This window comes from Myotis yumanensis, unplaced genomic scaffold (assembly GCF_028538775.1).
Source record: "Myotis yumanensis isolate MYYU_CA2020_CCGP unplaced genomic scaffold, mMyoYum1.0.hap1 SCAF_18, whole genome shotgun sequence".
Lineage (NCBI taxonomy): Eukaryota > Metazoa > Chordata > Mammalia > Chiroptera > Vespertilionidae > Myotis > Myotis yumanensis.
The window spans coordinates 38,363,038-38,382,473 of record NW_027223769.1 but is presented as its reverse complement, the minus strand read 5'-3'; the positions used below and the strand labels follow the sequence as shown (position 1 = coordinate 38,382,473).

At 59.5% G+C, this 19,436-nt stretch overlaps 2 protein-coding genes across 3 annotated transcripts in view; both read left to right on the top strand.

The window, feature by feature from the left end:
- Positions 1 to 3,868, top strand: part of TENT4B (terminal nucleotidyltransferase 4B) — a 39,450-nt gene extending 35,582 nt beyond the window's left edge. For both annotated transcript variants that reach the window (XM_070397784.1, XM_070397783.1), the window contains one exon: positions 1,310 to 3,868. In XM_070397784.1, the coding sequence (XP_070253885.1) occupies positions 1,310 to 1,486 (177 nt within the window). In that variant the 3' untranslated portion in view covers positions 1,487 to 3,868. The remainder of the gene's footprint in view (positions 1 to 1,309) is intronic.
- A 14,592-nt stretch (positions 3,869 to 18,460) lies between these two features.
- The window catches only part of ADCY7 (adenylate cyclase 7), a 34,590-nt gene continuing 33,614 nt past the window's right edge, over positions 18,461 to 19,436 (top strand). The window contains exon 1 of the mRNA XM_070398355.1: positions 18,461 to 18,644. The gene's annotated coding sequence lies outside the window, so the exon portion shown is untranslated. The remainder of the gene's footprint in view (positions 18,645 to 19,436) is intronic.

Here is a 19,436-nt window from a genome sequence, read left to right as displayed (position 1 = left end):
CCAGCTTCTTACATGCCAGTTACATGTGTGTGTCGCTGTGCGCAGGCAGTGTGGAACATGTCCCTTACATGTCAGTTACACATGTGTGTCATTGTTCCTCACATGTCGGTTACACGTGTGCATCACTGAGCATTCAGTGCAGTGCATGTCCAGCTTCTTACATGCCAGTTACATGTGTGTGTCACTGTGAGCAGGCAGCGCAGAGTATGTTGTCCCTTACATGTCGGTTACACGTGTGTGTCACTGAGCACTTAATGCAGCGCAGGTCCAGCTTCTTACATGCCAGTTACACGTGTGTGTCACTGTGAGCAGGCAGCGCAGAGTATGTTGTCCCTTACATGTCGGTTACACGTGTGCGTCACTGAGCATTCAGTGCAGCGCTTGTCCAGCTTCTTACATGCCAGTTACACGTGTGTGTCACTGTGAGCAGGCAGCGCAGAGTATGTTGTCCCTTACATGTCGGTTACACGTGTGCGTCACTGAGCATTCAGTGCAGCGCTTGTCCAGCTTCTTACATGCCAGTTACACGTGTACGGCGTGGGTTTGCAGGAGACTCAGGTTAAAGAGCCAACCTGCTTGGTTCTAAGAGGTTGCACTGCACGACGGGCTCCTAGTGACAGGGCCCGGGACACAGACCTCCCGGCGTCCCGTCCTGGTCCTGGTGCGATGCCGGGCCCACCCCCTCATCCCAGACTCAGCAGAGAGGCCGCAGCGGCTGTAAAGGGTCTCCTTGCACCTAAGTCTCTGCAGGGGCAGCTCAGTGTGACCCGTGGCCGCGTGCGCACACCTGGGAATAGCGGGCCCTGGGATGTGTTCATGGCCGATGCAGGTGTCTGGGCTGAAATGGTCCGTGTTTGGCATCAGCTTTCAATTACAAAGGCCTCAGAGCGCCTCCATTTTAAGCTGTTTTGTTGCCTGAAGTTGTATCATCACGGGCACTGCACCTGATGGGGGAGAAGCCATTTGCTCCCGGCCCGGCCTGAGGCCATCCCACCTCTCCCCGCGCTGGGCATGTCCGTCACGCATGCCTCCGCTGACCTGCAGGTCCTTCACCGGCACGGCCTCAGGCCCGTGCCCCGATCGGATCGCCCCGAGGGGCGGTGAACGTGGCAGGTGACGGAGCCCGGGGCCACTTCTGTGGCATCCTGGCTGGCAGGCTCCAGGGCAGGGTGGTCTGCGCTCGGCATCCCAGGGACAGAGCGCCGGTTCCGCAGCTCGGGAGGAGCCCTGGTTTGAGAGCTCCCGGGGGTGGGGTGAGCCGTGCGGGCGCCTCATGGTACTGACGTCTCTGCCCGCTTCCTTCCCGCAGCACGGACCCGCCCGGCTCTTCCGTTCTTCCAGCAAAGGCTTCCCAGGTACAGCTCCCACCAGCCATGGTGTCCTGGTGGCAAACAAGCCGCATCCAGGCAAACCCACTAACCAGTGCTTCCACGGCAAGCGGAGGAAGCACAAGAGGGACGCGCCCCTGGCCGACCTGTGCAGGTAGTCGGCGGTGCCACGGACGCCTGCTGTGTGCAGTGACCTCACGCCCCGACAGCGGCCCCGGGCCTCCTGGGACCCGTTCAGGAGCCGGTGCTGGCCACGTGTTGATTGAGCAACTGTGTGTTTTCCCGGCTCGTCGCGATGGATCATGAAGACTGACAGCGGCAAAAGCAAAACACACGCAAAACGGGGGGAGGGCTGCTCGTTTGATAAGTCATTTGCTACAACAGGGTCGTTTCAGGTTCAAAGCCTGAATGTAAAGTGGATCTATTTCTCTGGCTTTATGCAGAGTTAGGGAGCAGAGTCGGGAGGTGGGGGGAGGAGGGGGGTTTTGGAGGACGGGGAGGAGAACAGGTCTCTCATAGGAAGCCCAGATTCCCAGGGGGAAGTGGTCTGTGCATGTGTTTTTAAAATATTTTTGCATATATTTACCATTTTATTGTGTGTATATATAGACGACCACATAGGAAATCGATATTTGTAATAGTGGATTTGTTAAGACTTTTTACATAACATTACTGTTTAAATTGTAAACAGATTTTTCTCAGGATTAGTTTGCAAAATAATCTGAATTGTCATCCTAACATCCACGCGTGGGGACGTGACTAGCTCTCGCACTCGACTTGCTCTGCGTTGAATGACCTAGGGGGGCCCCCAGGACCGGCCGCCGCGAGCACGTCTCCTCCCTCGAGTAAAGGTGTTGATGGTGGCAAATGACATTGATTTTATTTTGTACAAACGAATATATATCCGTACTATGTACTTTGTGTAAACACTGAACAGCTCGCTCATCTCCGAACGTGAACCGGCACCCGCTTCCTCTCGTGCTGTCGGCTGGGCAGTGGGCAGGTATGAGATTCCATGTTTGTTTCCTCTGTGGTTTTTTTTAAACTTGTGATCGGGCGAGAGGCCACATGTCCGTCCCCCACCTGCCTCGCGAGCCCTGGCTGCGGACTCTGCACGCGGCGCCTCCCGCCCGGGCTCTGCGCCTGCCTGTCTCTCATCTCTTTTTTAAAGTTCATGCTCCCGTGGGAGGGAATACCTACCTGTAAACAGCTTTAATTAAATCACACGGACAAAAGCTATTTTCTTATATCCACTTGATGCTTTTGGTATTTTCGATCTTTCCAAACGAAATGGTCTTTGATAATGGTCTGTTTTGTATTGCCTCACGAAGACCAAATACTTCCTGTCCTCCCAGTCTTCCGCCTCCTCCCATGGAATTGTTATCTTGAATTAAAACGTTTTTAAATATCGGCTTGTTTCAATCACACTGTACATGTCGGTGGTGGTCAGCTTCGGGTGCAAACAAGATGTATATTCTGTCACGTGTCACACGTTGAGTTTGGGAATATTTACTGTGATCAAATGAATGTAAGTGAATTTTTGAAATCGCTGTCTGTAGGTGGAAGCGCTCATGTCTAGCATCGGTGTGTGTGGCTCTGTCCGTGACAGCCATGTCTGAGACGAGATTGTCTTATGTATGCATACATACACACGTGTGAAGCACTGTCGGTTTTAGGAGTTTCTTTTGTATGCACTAATGAAATACTGAAGACCAATCAGACCATGAATGGACACTGAGTGCAACTTTTTATAAAGAAAATAACGCGGGAGTCAGACCAACACCGACGTCATCCCTGAAATCAACCATTTCCAATGTGTTCGTTACTTTAATTCACAACCGAAAAACGTGTTCCGGAACCGGAGACTCCAGCCTCGTGCGAACCATGTGACTTTCGATGTGATGTTACCTGGACAATGTTTTAAATTTGAAGGTGCCCATTGGATTCCGATCAGGGTTTTCATCCAGGGTGTCGAGCTGCTGTTTGTTCTTCGAAACTAGTTCTGTCATGACCTGTCGTGTGCATAATCACAGTATTTATTTCCTAGGACTGTTGCGAAGGTGTAGACTCTGGTTTACCGCTAAGGGAACAATTATTTATACAATAAAATGGAATTCAGTGTTAGCTGCCCACTGCGGACGCTCAGTACCTGCGGAGACCCGTGTGCCGCGGCCGCACTGGTGTCTCTTAGAGAATCGCCCCCGTTGTCGACCGTGAACGTCCTCGTAGGGCGCGGACAGGGTGCCCCACAAGCATGTGATTGTTTGCAAGGTGGTGATCGCGGGAAGATAATCTTGATTCCATTGGGAATCTTAGGTTTTCGTACATTTATTGGGAAAATCGTTTTTCCTGTACTGCTGACGTTTCTTTTTGGTAAACAGTATCTTTCTAAAAGAGAGAAAAAGCGTGGAGGAGAACCTGAGGCGTGTGCATTTCCTCAGACGACCAGCACTGTTCTCGTGAATACTGTGTACCTTGCAGCGAACAGCGTCGGCGCTGTTCCTTGTTCAATCGAAGTAAAAGACTCTGAAGAACGCTCACTTTGCCTGCTCATTTGTTCTGTGGCCTCCCATCCGTGCGTGCGACCCCCGCCGTTTCCCTTCTCCGGGTCTTGATACTAAAGACTTGGCAGACCCACCACGTGCGTGTCCCTCAGGGAGACAGCCGCCCGCATCCACGAGCCACGGCCTGCCTTTGCCGGGGTGTGGAACACGGGCTCTGCCAGCGGCCATGTGTGTGCATGTGTGTGTGCCCGGTCCATGTCGACGCTCCTTAAAGCGTCATCAGAAACATGTACATGCTGGTTGTTAGAGGTGCCGTGGTCAGAGGTGTCGGCCCAGACCCGGCGGTTCTGTGTCGATGGGAAGGTTGGGTGTTCTCCCTCCCGGCTGGAGGTGTCCGTGCAGGCGCTGGGTTCAGCGTGTGTCTCGCTCGGAGAGGTTGCCTGTGGCTTCCAGCTCTTGCTTGGACCAGGGACCGGCTGGCGTCACACGTAGCCGCCGTGCAGTCCGGTCTTCAGGATTAAGGGTCCCGCTGTACGTCCGTCCTGTCGAGAGTGTGTCTTACTGTTCCCGCATCTGGAACCTCCGTTCACATTCAGGTTCTGTGCTTGGGCTCAGACAGAGCGTGGGCGGCAGGGAAAGTGCTAACAGCCCCCCTTTGGCGCCTCAGATGCCCACGTGTGTTCTTCCCGTCCCCTCCCCCACGCCGTGCTGCGTGTGAGCTGTGTTTGCCGTGCCCTGTGGACTAGGCTTTGGGGTTTCCAGACTGTGGGCCGGTCAGGAGAGTGTGACCGCTGTGAGCGGCAGACCCGATGTTAAAAAACATTTTTATTGATTTCAGAGAGGAAGGGAGAGGGAGAGGGAGATAGAAACATCAGTGATGAGAGAGAATCATGGATCGGCTGCCTCCTGCACGCCCCACACGGGGTTGAGCCTGCAACCTGGGCCTGTGCCCTGATTGGGAATCAAACTGGTTCATGGATTGACGCTCAGCTGCTGAGCCACACCGGCCGGGCAGGACGCGGAATGGCTGTGACGTGCTCACGGCCGTGACCTCCCCGGTGACAGGGTGTGGCTGTCAAGGTCACTCTAAAAATCCCTAGAGCTTTGCTAGTGTTTTTGTCAGTGATGAGGACATGATGTCAGTTTTGATAGTAATCTAGAGTTTTGTCCCTTCCTTCTGTCCTAGCACACTGCTGGTTTCTTAGTGTGTTAGTCACTCATCAGGAATGTTGGTGGGAAATGCATGGCCTCTCAGTTAACTTTTCAGAAGGTAGATGCTGGCTATAAAAACGGCGCTGCCAGTCTAGCCGGGACCGACACCGACAGGCCTCGATGATGGCCGGGAGAGCTGATCCTCCCGCCGGCTCCCGCGCCCACTGAACTGTCCGCGGGGGCTGGGGGCAGCCTTCCCACGAGGCGCCTTGTGAGCAAAGCGTCCGCTAAATGGCTCTGACACTTACCCGAGGAGGAATGTTAGGTGTCATAGCTACGCTTCCTCCCGATTCCCCTTGTGCGCGGTTCACGGGGAGACGCTTAGGGAACAGAGCCGCGTTCAGCGGAGACCCACAGGCCTGAGCGTGCCCGGAGGTGCCTTCCCGGCCTCGACACCGCAAGGCAAAGGCCCTGCGTTCTGTCAGGACAGGGCGGGCAGAATCCGTGTTCACGTTTATGGACACGTTAGCATGCTGCTTGGTGCTCAGCACGACAAGCCAGGTCCTAGTGCGATGTCACTCACGTGGCGTGGAAACTCGGCCGTGTCCTCGTGGGCCGTGTCCTCGTGGGCCGTGCCCTCATGGGCCGTGTCCTCATGAGGCGTGTTTTTGTGGGCCATGTCCCCGTGAGGCGTGTCCTTGTGGGCCGTGTCCCCATGAGGCATGTCGTCGTGAGGCGTGTCCTTGTGGGCCATGTCCCCGTGAGGCGTGTCCCTGTGAGGTGTGTCCTTGTGGGCCATGTCCCCGTGAGGCGTGTCCTTGTGGGCCGTGTCCCCATGAGGCATGTCGTCGTGAGGCGTGTCCTTGTGGGCCATGTCCCCGTGAAGCGTGTCCCTGTGAGGCGTGTCCTTGTGGGCCATGTCCCCGTGAGGCGTGTCCTCGTGAGGTGTGTTGACTTTGCACCTGAGGCCCCTTCTCTTCATCAGAGATAATGAGCTCAATGAATTGGATGTTGACAGAATTATTAACCAGAAGAATTGCCTAGAAACGGGCCTATTTGCTATCCAGAGTCAAATATTTACTCCAGCGCGGTTCTGAGTTGATAAGCTGCTCGTGTTTGCCTTGCTCTTTCCTGGCACGTTTTTTTCTCTCTTAAGCCCTCGGCCTTTGCATTTGCGGCTAAAGTCTGTGCTGTCAGGTTGAACCTGGCCCATCGCCCACCAGCGGAAGGAGATGGCGCTGCGGAGAGAGGGAGCCCGGGGGTGGAGGTGGTGCGCCCCTGTGGTGGTTACGGACTGGGGGTGCCTCCTGGTTTGATGGGAGAAATGCCGGGATGTCGCAGGAGCAGATGCTAGACAGCAAGGGGGTCAGGGGGCCGCCACCTGCGCGTTTCGCCGAGTGTTGCTGGGTATTAGCACATCCTCTTTCGTTTAACTTAAGTCCGTGAGTTCCCTGTGGCCGTGGCTCCCTCTCCCACAGCAGCCGGATGCCAGCGAGGTCTCCGCCAGGCAGGTAGTCTGGTGAATTCATTAGGCGTGTTGGCTTATCTTTTTATTTTTTAATATATATTTTTATTTATTTCAGAGAGGAAGGGAGAGGGAGAGATACATCAATGATAAGAGAGAATCGTGGATCGGCTGCCTCCTGCACGCCCCACACTGGGGATCGAGCCCACAACCCAGGCCTGTGCCCTGACCGGGAATTGAACCCTGACCTCCTGGTTCATAGGTCGATGCTCAACCACTGAGCCACGCCGGCTGGGCTGGAGTCTTGGTTTATCCTAAAGGTGCTGATGTAAAGAGCGGCTGTGAAGTAAAACTGGCCGCTACCTGGACGGTGGGTGCGGGTCGGGGGAGGCCTGGGGAAGGCTGTTCGGTCCTGTCTCCCATGGTCCAGGCAGGGGCACCTGTGAGATGCGAGAGAGATGCTTGGTGGTCGGCGCCTTCCCTGCATGTAGCTGCCCTCCCCGTCCAGGCCGGGCTCCGTGCCACGCACGCGCTTTCCCACGCCCCGTCAGCAGTGCCTCTGGTTACGCTCGCCTGCGGGGTCTCTTCGTTCCTCCACTGAGCCCCGAGGTTTAAGACCCCTCTCTGATTTCCACAGAGAGCGTCCAGGGGTCCCCTGTTAACATGAGTCTTTTGCAAACCCTGTCGCCCCAAGGAACCCAAAGGCCTGCCACAGGCCTCCGTGGTCCCTGTAAGAGCACGGGCTCACGCACGCACCTGCGGGCGAGGGCGGGGAGGGGCAGCCTGGGTCGTCCCGGACGGAAGGCGCGGTAGGCTTCTTAGCGGACTCTGTACGTAGATGCGTTGCGTTAGAGGCGTGGCGAGCCCGTGCCTGTGTGTAATAACCTTCTTGTTTATTTCCTCCGATCAGCGTTGCCTTCTGTGCTCAGAAGTGCGGACTCCTGGGAGGTGCTGGAGGTTTGAGTTGTCTCAAGAGCTCCCCAGTCCTGTCTAGTGACCGCTGCCGAGGCGCGAAGGAGTTTACCAGAAAAAAAAAAGAGATTTGATACAAACGATTTATGAAATCTCCGCACGTCCTGAGGTCCCGTCACCCCGGGCACCGGTGATCAAAACTATGAGTGAATCGCATCCCGGAAGCTTTTTTTTTTTTTTTTTTTTAAGCTAACGACGATGTCTTCAAAGATGCCCATCGTTTGCCTTGAAAATTTTATAAATCGCATTTCTACGCCCCGCTGCCCCCCAGGGCTCGCCCCGGCTCACACCTCATCACCCCACTTCAATAAAGGCTCTGTGCTCTCCTTCACCTTCACAGCCTCTGGTCCGAACCTTTGTGTGACGCCTGAACGTAATTCGTCTTGTCATTCCCGAGACAGCCCCCGCGTGGGCAGGAGAGCTTTTCCCCGACAGCGAGGGCCCATCTGCGGGCGTTCGTCCTCGTGCCTCCGGGAGTGGCGTGGGGGTGCCTTCAGGTGCTGCTGTGCCCTCCTGCCCAGCCAGGTCCTGGGCGAAGGCAGGCATTGGCCTGGCCCCGGCCACCACCAGGCCAGCAGCCGACTTCCATTCACACAGGCCCACCCGCTTTCTCCTTTGCTTTAATGCAAGGGGTCCTGAGTGTGGGGATGCGCCACCGCACGGCCCGTTAGAGTCATGAAAAGGTTTGCTCCTCCCAAGAGCGGAGGAAGCAGGATTCGTAGCCACGTGCCACCAAACCATTTCTGAGAGGAGTTGGCGGCTGTGGCTGGGCCCCCGGGGCTGCCTGGACCGCCCGAGCCGGGAAGCGCACGGAGTCCCAGGCTGATGTAGTGTGAACAGGAGTCTAGACAACCGCCCGCTCCAGCCCGCTCGCTTCTCCCACATTCATTACTATTTTTTAAAATCTTTATGGTTGAAAGTATGTTCTCCCTTCTTACACATTCACTGGCAATTCTCTTTAAACAAACAAGCAGAAAGTATAATCCTGTTAGATAGTCTCTCCCGTGGGAAGTTGGCGCATGAGCGATCCACCCCCCCAGAATGGATGTCCTTTATTTCTCAGCAATTGAGTGTGAGTTCCACGGGGAAGGATCGCAGGCAACATGGGGGCACCTGGGTCAGGGGTCTGCTGCCCTGCCCCCTCGGCCCCCTGAGCTCCCGCACGCCGGCCGCTTTGGTGATTTGGGATGTAGCCCAGATTTAAAAAACGCACTTACAGCCCTGGCTGGGCAGCTCCGTTGGTTAGAGTGTCATTCCGATACACCAAGGTTGTGGGTTCAAGTCCCAGTCAGGGCACATGCAAGAATCAACCAATGAATGCGTAAATACGTGGAACAAATTTCTCTCTCTCTCAAATCGATAAATAACAAAATGCGTTGACATACATAAACATGTCTGCACACATGTACTTTGCGGGGGTCTTTGCTTTTACATGGAGGCGTCCCCTGCCGGATTCTGCGGCTCCCCACCATGCATTCTGGGTGCATACTTTGGCTTGCGAGTAGCTTTGCTGCACGAACACGTCAGATGCCCCTTTGTGGCTGCCCGGCGCGGCCCAGCTCCCCCAGAGCGGGGCTGTTACACAGTATTGCCATGTGGTGGCCCTTTTCTTCCAACCCGAGTTATCTAAACAGAAACGGCTCCGGTTTATCTTGTTGTTGGTGCGTTTTCAGGAGCTGCTCGAGAAGCCTCATCTTGCAAGGTACGTGCGAGGATCGAAGGGTCATAAAGGCCCCGTGGCCATCTGAAACCACCCTGTCCCTTCTCCTCAATTTCCAGTGTTTAGAAAACGCTGCCGTGGACAAAACAGATGGAAAAAAAACACAGTTATACGGATGGCTCCCCACCATTGCCCCTCAAACTCGATCCTTTAAAGACCCTTCAGTAATGGCAGCAACTAAATCTAAAACTCTCTCTAAATATAAGTTATCGCCCCCTCCCCCAAAATAAATGAAAATAATTCTCTGTCTGAAAGTAGGAGGGGCCGCCTGGCGAGCAAAGAGGAAGCTGGTGAGAAGTAGGGTGCAGCCCCGGGTCCGAGAACGCAGGGCTGCCGGGATTTTGTCGGGAAAAATCCACCGGAGAGTTTTGTTGGCAAAGGGGTGCGGGACAGCTGGGGGGGAGGTCACACAGCGAACCCCGTAAGCCTTAGCAGCCCCGGGCTGCCATTTTTTTGGGGGGAGATATTTTTTTGAAATCACTACGTAAAGCGCCTACTATGTGGTTGTAGACTTTCCTCTGTGCTTGTCCAGGGAAGTCTGTGAGGAGATGGCCTGTGTTTTACCCACTGAGCTCGGGAATTCGACGGCGTTGACTTAAATTGGGGCCATTTATCCCCTTGTAAGTAAAAGGCTTTATGCTTCTTGCTTGTCAACACACACACACACACACACACACACACACGCACCCCCCCCCCATTTAAAACCGCAAACAGACTGACCTCACAGGATCCATCTGGAAAGAGCGTTAGTTTGTGAATAGATGTGTATGTATCTAAAGCAAGTAACTAGCTCCTGTTTGAAAACAGGGGATTAAAACGCTGTCGACCGGGGATCCCTTAGAGATTTTAAAACGCCGATGTTTAATGCCAACATCCAAGGGGCAGGGAAGGAGGGGCTGTCGAAGGTATCAAGTGGCCTATCGGTGTGTCCATGCTCAGACCCGCTCCTGCCCGCTTCCGGCTGCAAACCGAGGTTTTGTCCTCCAATCGCTCGGCAGGCGGCGTCTCCGACGTGACTTTTTGGCACAAGCACGCGAGGTAGTTGGAAGTGGTTCCATCACACAGCTTGACTTTCCTAGAACCCAATTCGGGAAAACGGCTTTCACACGGCAGGCAAGCCGGCGCCCCGGAGGACTGCAGGTGAGGGGACAAGGCGACCCCTGTGGAATAGAAACGTGAAGGCCCAGGGATGGGGTGGGGTGGGGTGGGGTGGGTGGGGTCGGGGGGAGGCCCTGCCAAGACAGCGAGGAGCCAAATGTCATCGTTTAAAGCCAAATGGTTCGAAAGGTTTGTCTCCCACCCGCTCCCCACTTTCTCCCTCCCCTGAGGCCGCCACTTCCAACTGTGGGTGGTTTGGGGGTGTGGGGGGTGTTATTCATTTACCTCCATGTGTCTGAGTAACACACGCCTGCTAACACCTTGATTTGTAGTGGCTAGAAGCTGTGTTCCCTTCCCACCCCCCTGAACTCCTGTGCTTGAGCTGCCGGGTAGCTATCCTGACTTTTCTTTTTTTATATTTGTATTGATTTCAGAGAGGAAGGGGGAAGGAGAGAGAAAGAAACATCAGTGATGAGAGAGAATCATGGATCGGCTGCCTCCTGCATGCCCCACAATGGGGATGGAGCCCACAACCCGGGCATGTGCCCTTGACTGGAATTGAACCCGGACCCTTCAGTCCGCAGGCAGATGCTCTATCCACTGAGCCACACCAGCCAGGGCGTGACTTTTCTTTTTGACAGTCGTCTGTGTGAGGAGGCAGCAGGAGTAGATGGCGGGTTCCTCCAGCATCTCTTCCGGCCAGTGCCCTGCGTCGTCAGGTTGGGTTGCCGGGAGAAGGGTGTGGGGTGTGAGAGCCGCAGGCAGGCAGCAAATGCTGACCGCTCTCTGGGAGCAGGCGCTGGCCCTCCTGGTGGGTGCGGCCCCTGGGAGGGCGAATGGCACATGATCTCTGGGGCTGTCACCAGAGTGGGTAATGGAAACAACAAACAGGCCCTGGCTGGTGTGGCTCAGTGGATAGAGCGTCAGCCTGCGGACTGAAGGGTCCCGGGTTCGATTCCAGTCAAGGGCACATGCCCGGGTTGTGGGCTCCATCCCCAGTAGGGGGCGTGCGGGAGGCAGCCGATCAACTATTCTCTCTCATCATTGATGTTTCTATTTCTCTCCCTTCCTCTCTGAAATCAATAAAAAAAATTATTATTTTTTTTTTTAAAAGAGAGCGACGAACACACTGGCTGCGGCATTTGGAGACGCCCCCTCCCCCCTGGAGAGGGACAGTCCACGTTTAATGACAGCCCTTCAGCGTGGACTGGATCTCCTCTGCCGCCTTCTCCCAGCAGAACGACTACAACATCTTCCTGTGTAAGTTTTCTCTTCAAACACGAGGCTCTTCCCTCTGTCGGCTGGTGGTGGTGGTGGTAGTCCAGTGGGAGCTGGTATCTAAAAGCTCTTCCTCCAATGGCGGCCGGTTCACCCAGCACCACCTGGGGCAGCCTCTCCTCTCCCCCGGAAGGCCCATCCGGCCCATCCGGTCGCTAATGAGCTCACCTGGGTTTTTTTAAATTGATTTCAGAGAGGAAGAGAGAGGGAGAAGGAGATAGAAGCAATGGGAGAGAATCATCCATCGCTGCCTCCTGCACGCCCCACACTGGGGATGGAGCCCATAACCTGGCACGTGCCCGGGACTGGGAGTGGAACCGTGACCTCCTGGTTCAGAGGCCCAGGCTCAGCCACCGAGCCACGCGGCCGGGCTCACCTGGGTGTTGGATAAGGCATCCCGAGAACTCGCAGACCTGGGGGTCAGGACCTCTGGGACTGGGACCCCCACCCTGTTTGGACAGCAGAATCTCAGAGCCCAGCTGCCCGGGACTAGCAGCATCCGTGCTGGCTGGGAGCTCCGACGGCTGGGAGCTCGGACGGACAAGGTAAAATTCTTGGGAGCCACGCCAGACCTGCTCAACCAGAAGCAGGGTGGGGCCGCGGTGTGTGTGTGTTGTGAGTTTTTCTTCATGAGGCCTCCGGGCGATTCCGACATTGGCTCCTTCGCAGTCACTGAGGATGGAGCCACCACCAGGCCGCGCCCTGAGGTGCCCCCGCAGGGAAGCCGCCTGGCAGTGGAGGGTGAGCGGAGGCATGCTGGACGCCCGCCCCCCTACCCCCCGCCCCCGCTGTTTCCCGTCTGCTGTTGGGAGAGCTGGTCAGAGCTCCGGGGAAAGGTGACACGTGGGTGGAAGCCGCAGCATCGCTCCCTGCAGAGGGGGAGGGCTCCTGGACGCTGGAGGGGCCAGAGGGGCCATCCCGCCCGGGCCCCCTCCCTCTCCAGGGTCGCCGGGGCCGCAGGACACCAGCAGGAGCCTCAGGTGGTTCTGAGGAGGGTGGGCGAGGCCTCGTGCGGGCGTGGGCTGTGGCTTTGATGAGCATCAGGTGTGCCTACCATCGCGCCCAGTTCCGGAACCGGGCGTCCCCGCGGCTCACATCTCCCGGGTGAGCCCTCAGACGCAGCAGTGACCTTGCCAGGAAAGTGGCACAGCTCCAGCCCAGAGGGCCCCGCGCCCCCGTCCGGAGGCTCTGGGACCCCGTGTCCCGCCGTATGGAGTGGAAGCAGGTCTCCACCTGCCAGCATCCCACCCCAGTTCCTCAGCTGGGCCCCTGCGGGTGGTTCCCTCTAAGCTAAGGTAAGCTGGGGTCCCTGGCTCCGGATTCCACCACGGGGTTCCCAGTGGACCAGGGTTTTATCAACCTGCGGTCGTAGGATCACCCGATGCCTGTTAAACTGTAGATTCCCCAGAATCTGCCCGTGGAGCTCCGGCGGGGCCTCTGAGGTTGGACCTGAGAAATGGGCATAACAGCTGCGCCCGACACCCCTCTCAGCACAGTGGGGACCCGGGTTCTCACTGGTGTCAGGGCGCTCGGGGCAGCGGAAGGGAGACACTCCGAGGCTGTGTCCTACCCGCCCGCTGGTCCCGCAGGTCCCTTCAGCCCCGTCCCGGCCCTCCCCGCCGTGACTCAGGGGAGCGGAGCGGCTCTTGCTCACCCATCCTGGTGCCGCGGAAACGGGACAGATTTTTTTTTTGCCGCCAACTCTGGGCCCGCCCTGGCTTGTGGGAAGCAGCGAGTGGGGTGAGTTGTGACACCTACTTTATTTTTTTCATGTATTTATTGTTGTTTTAAGTCCTCACCCGAGGACACGCTTAGAGAGAGAAGGTGGGGGAGAGAAACAGAGCAATACCCACCGGCTGCCCTTGCAGATGCCTCGGCAACCTGCCAGCAGGTGTGTGCCCTGCCTGGGACTCAACCAGCAACCTCCAGCCACGCCGCAGGGGGAGGACACCTACTTTCCATATATATATATTAATTCATTCCAGAGAGAAAGGGAGAGAGAGAGAAACATCCATGATGAGAGAGAATCATGGATCAGCTGCCTCCTGCACGCCCCCTACTGGGGATGGAGCCTGCAACCCAGGCATGTGCCCTGACCGGGAATCGAACCCAGGACCCTTCAGTCCGCAGGCTGACACTCTATCCACTGAGCCACACCGGCAAGGGCGAGGGCACCTGCTCTCTCAGGCGGGCTTTGGCTTCCTGGTGCCAGCAGACAGGTGGATAAAGGTGGACCTACTGGGTGCAGGGGGCGGGGCGGGGGCTTCCATCCCACCTCGGGACCCCCTCGGAGTTCAAGGCCCGAGCCAGGCCGCTGGTGGCCACCCCAGCTTCCTCCTCTGGCGGGAGGGCATGAGTCCGCGGAGGAGGGATCCTTCCAGAAACGGGGCGTTCCTGGGGTGCGGGGCGGGTCTGGCGCCGGAGCAGGAGCAGCTGGAGGAGTTTGCTGGAAAGTGTGGCCGCAGCGCCCGGCGCGTCCTGAGCCAGACACTTGCGCGCCCCTGCGAGCAGGTTCGAAAGGGCTCGTTTCCTGCCCGGTTCCGGGGCGCCCGGCGCCCCCCCCCCGCCCCCGCCACGCTGACCCGGCGGGCGCGGCGGAATGGGGGCCAGAGCGAGCGGGGCGCCCCCCTTCGCCGCCTGCGGCCGCGGCTGGGCTGGGCCGGGCCGGGCGGGACCCCGATCGCCAGCGGGGGGCGCCTGCGGCCACGCCGCCGTCCCAGCCCGCACGGCCCATCCCGCCGGCGGCCGGGGCGCTGACGCTCGGCGGCGGGGATTCGGTCGGCGCCGGGGCAGGAGCGCGGGCAGGTGCGCGGGGCAGGTGCGCGGGGCAGGTGAGCGCGCGGGGGCTGCGGGGAGGGGCCGCCGGCGCTGGAGCGCGCGCCCGGGGGGTGGGGGAGGGGCCGGGATGCGCCCGCCGGCCCTGGGGCCTGCGCCATAGGGGGGCCTGCGCCACAGGGGGGCCTGCGGTGTGCGGGGCGCCTGCGGGCTCCTCTGGGTGGAGGGCTGAGCCGGCCCCTCCCCCGGGCCTGAGAGGCGGGCAGCCGGGGAGGGTGCCGGCCCACTGGGACCCCAGCCCCAACCCCTTCCCCTCCACTCCTCTGTCTGGCTGGGGCCTGGGGATGGTCTCCCCATGTCCCCTCCCTCCGCCCTCGGCCCCCCACCCAGGGCCCTTGCGGGGTGTGGGGGGGGAAGGGGAGGGAGAATGTGCCCAGATAGGGCCCCGGCTGGCAGGCATAGGGGCCAATGCCACTGCCCCGACTACAGGGCAGACGGGGAGAGGGCACCACGCTGCCCCCCAGGCCCGGCACCCGCCTCCCTGCTGTGGGGAGGCCAGGCTTACGGTGGCAGAGGGCAGCTTTGTGCGTGTCCCAGACACGGACAGGGGGCCGGACAGTGTCGGCATATCGCTGGCCCTTGGACAACAGGGTCCACGTACGTCCGGGTTTTTTTCAATAAAGACACGGCCAGTCCAGGGTCTCCCCAGGTGTTGCCGCCGCAGAGGGAAGCGTCCTCCCGACCCTGTGGCTGGGAATCCCCATGCGGAGGCGCCGGTCTGCTTTGTTCCGGCTCCCACGGCCTCAAGGCCACTTCATAGGAGGGACTGGGCACCTGGGCTGGGGTATTGGGGGGCGGGGGGTTGGAACCAACCTCCCACGGATGCCAGAGAGCAGGAACTGTATTCAAGTTCTGGGGGGTCAGAGGTACCCGTGGGGTTCGCACTGGGTGGGGGTGGGGATGGAGCCCTAGCACCCTCCCCCTTGTTTAAGGGTCCACTGTGTCTGTTTAAAGTGAAAACAGCCCCTAGGAGAAGCCTCCCGGAGGGCAAGCCGGGGCTTGGGGTTGGAAGCCATCCACCCAGAGCCAGCAGTGGGCAGGCCCCTCGCCAGTGAGGGGGGCAGATGGGGCAGTGGGCAGGCCCCTCGCCAGTGAGGGGGGCAGATGGGGCAGTGGGCAGGCCCCTCGCCAGTGAGGGGGGCAGATGGGGCAGTGGGCAGGCCCCTCGCCAGCGAGGGGGGCAGATGGGGCAGTGGGCAGGCCCCTCGCCAGTGAGGGGGGCAGATGGGGCAGTGGGCAGGCCCCTCGCCAGTGAGGGGAGGGCAGATGGGGCAGTGGGCAGGCCCCTCGCCAGTGAGGGGGGCAGATGGGGCAGTGGGCAGGCTCTGGCCCCTGACTTGGATCCTCCCTGGGGGGACCCCAAACCTAACCTTTCGCATGACGGAAACGGGCAGAGGTGGTGACGGAGCCTGGACATGGGGTCCTCTCTCCTCAGATCCTCCGGCTTTGAGAGTGGGTGCTCTTGGCCTCTTATGGGGGTGGGGGGGCAGGGGGCGCCCTCCAGGGTATGAGGCAGGTGGCTTACACAGCCACGGCATGACGCCCCTTGAATGCTGGGGTCCTGTGAGTCAGGGCCGGAGTGATGAGCCCCACTTACAGGTGGGAAAGCTGAGGTCGTCAAAGGTCGGGCCTGGAGCTGGGACCAGAGCCTGGCCTCCCGGGGTTCTGGGGGGGCGGGGTCCGTTTGAGTAGCCATTGGGAGCTGACCCCACCTTGGCAGGCAGAGTCTCAAGTTAAATCCTACAAGAGCAAAACACACGGCCTGCCCACCTCCCTGCCCACCTCCCCTCCCACATCCCCCCTCCTCCTGGTCCTGCCCCAACCCGGGGTGCTCTGGGCTTTGAGGCTGACCCCCCTCTCAGGCCCCCTTTCTGTGTAGCTGGGCACAAAGGGATTGCTGATGGGTGACAGTGGCTTATGTGGAGTCCAGCAAGGGAGCCTGAGTGGTGGGCCTGGGCGGGGGCCTGGGCGGGGGCCTGGGCGGGGGCCTTGGACTGGGGAGACGATTCAGGCCTCCTCCGCCCACTGGCCAATGGGAGAGACAAAGGGGCTGCACTTTGACCCCAGACACCTGTCGAGGGAGGCCCCGGGCAGGCCGTGGGTGCAGGAGTCCCTCCGGAAATATCCTTGTGGGCTTTGTTGATACATCGCTCCTTTGTTTACACTTTCTGTATTTTCAAAATTGTCTGCGATCGGGAAGCAAAGCAAAACTTTATTCCTCTTTTGTTGGTTCTGGAGAAGTTTCAAGAGCAGCTCTGCTGGTTAGGAACTTGGCATTGGGTGTGTCCGGGGGTCGGTAGGCTGTGCGAACTTCTGATTTTAATAGGGTGGCCGGGGTGGGGGTGGGGGGTGGCGGGGGGGGGGCGGCGGCCCAGGGTTCTGAGGCATTTCGGTATCAATTAGCATCCAACCCGCGCAGGCGGCTGGGCCTCGGGCCCAGGAGCCACTCTCCCTGTGCGCCTGCTGGCATCTGGCCGTCGGGGAGCTAGTTGACGGGGCCCAGAGTGATGGCGGCCCCTTTCCAGAGGGGGCCAGGCTGGGGGTGATGGCGGCAAGGCTGGCGGGAGCCTCCAGGCTCTTATGCACCCCCATTTGGGAACCACAAAGAGGGTGGCTTTCCAAGCTGGCGTGCCTGGCCTGGGTCCCGAGAGGAGTGGACGACCCCCTCACTGTGGAGTTTGGGGGATCAGCTGACGGGCTTCTCCTCCTCTCGGCAGTACTGCTGTGGGACCCCCAGAGTCCCGAGTCCTTTGTGTCCCTGGGTGAGTGCTCCCTCCCCTCCCCCTCCAGCCCTTGCCTCCTGTAAACCCTTCCCTCCGCTGGGGGCGTGCAGTGGGCCTCGGGACGCTCAGCCCCCTGGGGCAGCTGACCTCAGGGGTGCCCTTCGTCGTGGGGTCCCGGGGTCTGTGGTCAGGGACATGGCTCTGGGGCAGGTGCCTTTCTCTCCTTTCGGACATGGGCACTGGGGCCCGGATGGTCACTTGAAGAGGGGGACAAAGAAAGGCAGGAGATGCTGGCCCCAGCCCTGCACGGCCCTCTCCTGTCCCCGGCTGTATAGAGGGGTTGGTGGGGGCCCTGCGGGTGGGGGTGGGGGTGGGGGTGGGCGCGGGGCCGTGCAGGAGCTGGCCGCCCAGCTGGTGTGTGCGGGAGGCACTCCCGCGGTTACTGAGCACCTGCCGGCCAGCTGTTTGCAGAGGGCGCGCTGTCTGCAATCATTAACAGGGGCGATTACTCACGTGGCTTCTGTCTGGAGGACCGGAACTCGGGCTCCCGAGGGAACCCCCGGGCGCTCCCTGGCTGTGTGGCTTCGGGCAAGTGCGTCAACCTCTCTGAGCTTCCGTTTCTCATGTATGAAATGGAGACGCCCAGGAGGCTTATGTCAGAGGCCCAGGAACAGGTCCAGATCCGAGGAGGCCGAAGGCAGCATGGGACTCGGGGTGAAGGACGTCATTGGGTGGGGGCCGTTGGTCGCAGTGTTGTGTCAATACTAACTGATTTGATAACTGTTTGCATGCGGCCTTTTCTTAGGATGGATGCACCCAGTCCTCCCGGGACCCCGCCCGCAGCCCTCAGCGGGGCCCCTGGCCCTTCAGAAGGGGTGCTGGGTGGTGTGCTGACGGCTGGGGAGGAGGGGCCCACGGAGGGGCCCAGGCCGCAGTCTCCGTCTCGATTTGGTGTATGTGGGTGTGTGGGCTCCTTCCCCTGTAAAACGGGGACACACCTCCTTGCTAGCGTGTGGTGGGAGGGTAGGAGGGTAGTTCCTCACCAGCCTGGGTGCAAGGTCAGTGGGTGCCCAGGGGGACAAGGACTGAGCTGACGGGCACAGGTGGTGGGGGCGGGGCCGGGCTGGCCAGGCCTCCTCACCTGACCTGTGGGCATGCCTGCTAGTCCCCCCCTCACCGCGAGGACGGCGGGAGCAGCTCAGTGTGGCGAGTGTGGTGTCTGACAGGGAAACTGAGGCTCCGAGAGGCAGTGTGAGCTCGGGGGTCCCACAGCCAGGCCAGCTCCTGCCTCCGGGGCCGTGGCTCTGAGGGACATTCCTGGGGAGGAGGAGAAAGACAGCTCGTTTCTTCTCCTGAAACGCCTTTCACTTCGTTACAGAAACGGTTCCCGTGGGGTATTGAAAAGCCAGGAAACCTAAGCCGCCCGGGGGGGACCCCAGAGTCTCTGCTCTGTGAAGCAGCCATTACCATAACGACACACATCTTTCCAGCGGGCTCTTTAAGACGCATGATAAGGAAGAGTCGGCATCCGTGGTCCTGGCTGCCGTCTGGGGAAGCTGCCCGTGCGCTGTGAGTGGGGCTGCAGGGGTTGTGGTGCCTGGGTTGCTGGCTGGGCTCTGTCCCCTGTGCTGGTCGCTTAGGCGTCTCCGTATCTGTGCCGGCGGACACTGCGCCTGGAGCCGGCGGCTCGGTCTGTGCCGACGGCGGGGTCCTTCTCTCCACGTCCTGGGCCCGCAGACTGGACGGGGGTTGTGGTCAGGCTGCGTCTGGGGGCGTGGAGGTCCCCCTCCCTGCCCCCTTCGGTGAACTGCTTTGTGGTCAGAGGATGAGATGAGACAGGGAGGCTCCCAGGAGACGGGGTAAGAAGCCTGCCCTGCCCGGCTGGTGCTGGGAGCCATTAAGCTCCTCTGTAGGTGGTGGGAGGAGGGGGAGAGGAGGAGACAGAGGAGGAGGAGGAAGAAGAAGGGGAGTAGGAAGAGGAGATAGAGGAGCAGGAGGAGGAAGAAGGGGAAGAGGGGAAGGAGGAGGAGGAGGGGAAGGAGGGGGAGGAGGAGGAGGGGGAGGAGGAGGCCTCTGCTCCATGCCGGGAGGTGATGTCAGGGCCTGAGGTTGTCTCTGCCAAGTGTGATGGGTGTTCAGGTGAGGGTGGGGCATGGGAAGCTCCCCCCCCCCCCCGTTGCCTTGGGGAACAAGCTGACCCTGTGGCGGTGTTTCCAGCTGTGAGATCTGGGGTGTCGCCTCCCTGCAGGGCCGCACAGTCCTCACCCGGAGGAAGGGGCTGCAAGGACCCCGGCGGGCGGGTGTGCGGGCGTCTCAGATGAGAAGACAGATGCCGAGTCTCACGGCGACCAGGCTTCCCGC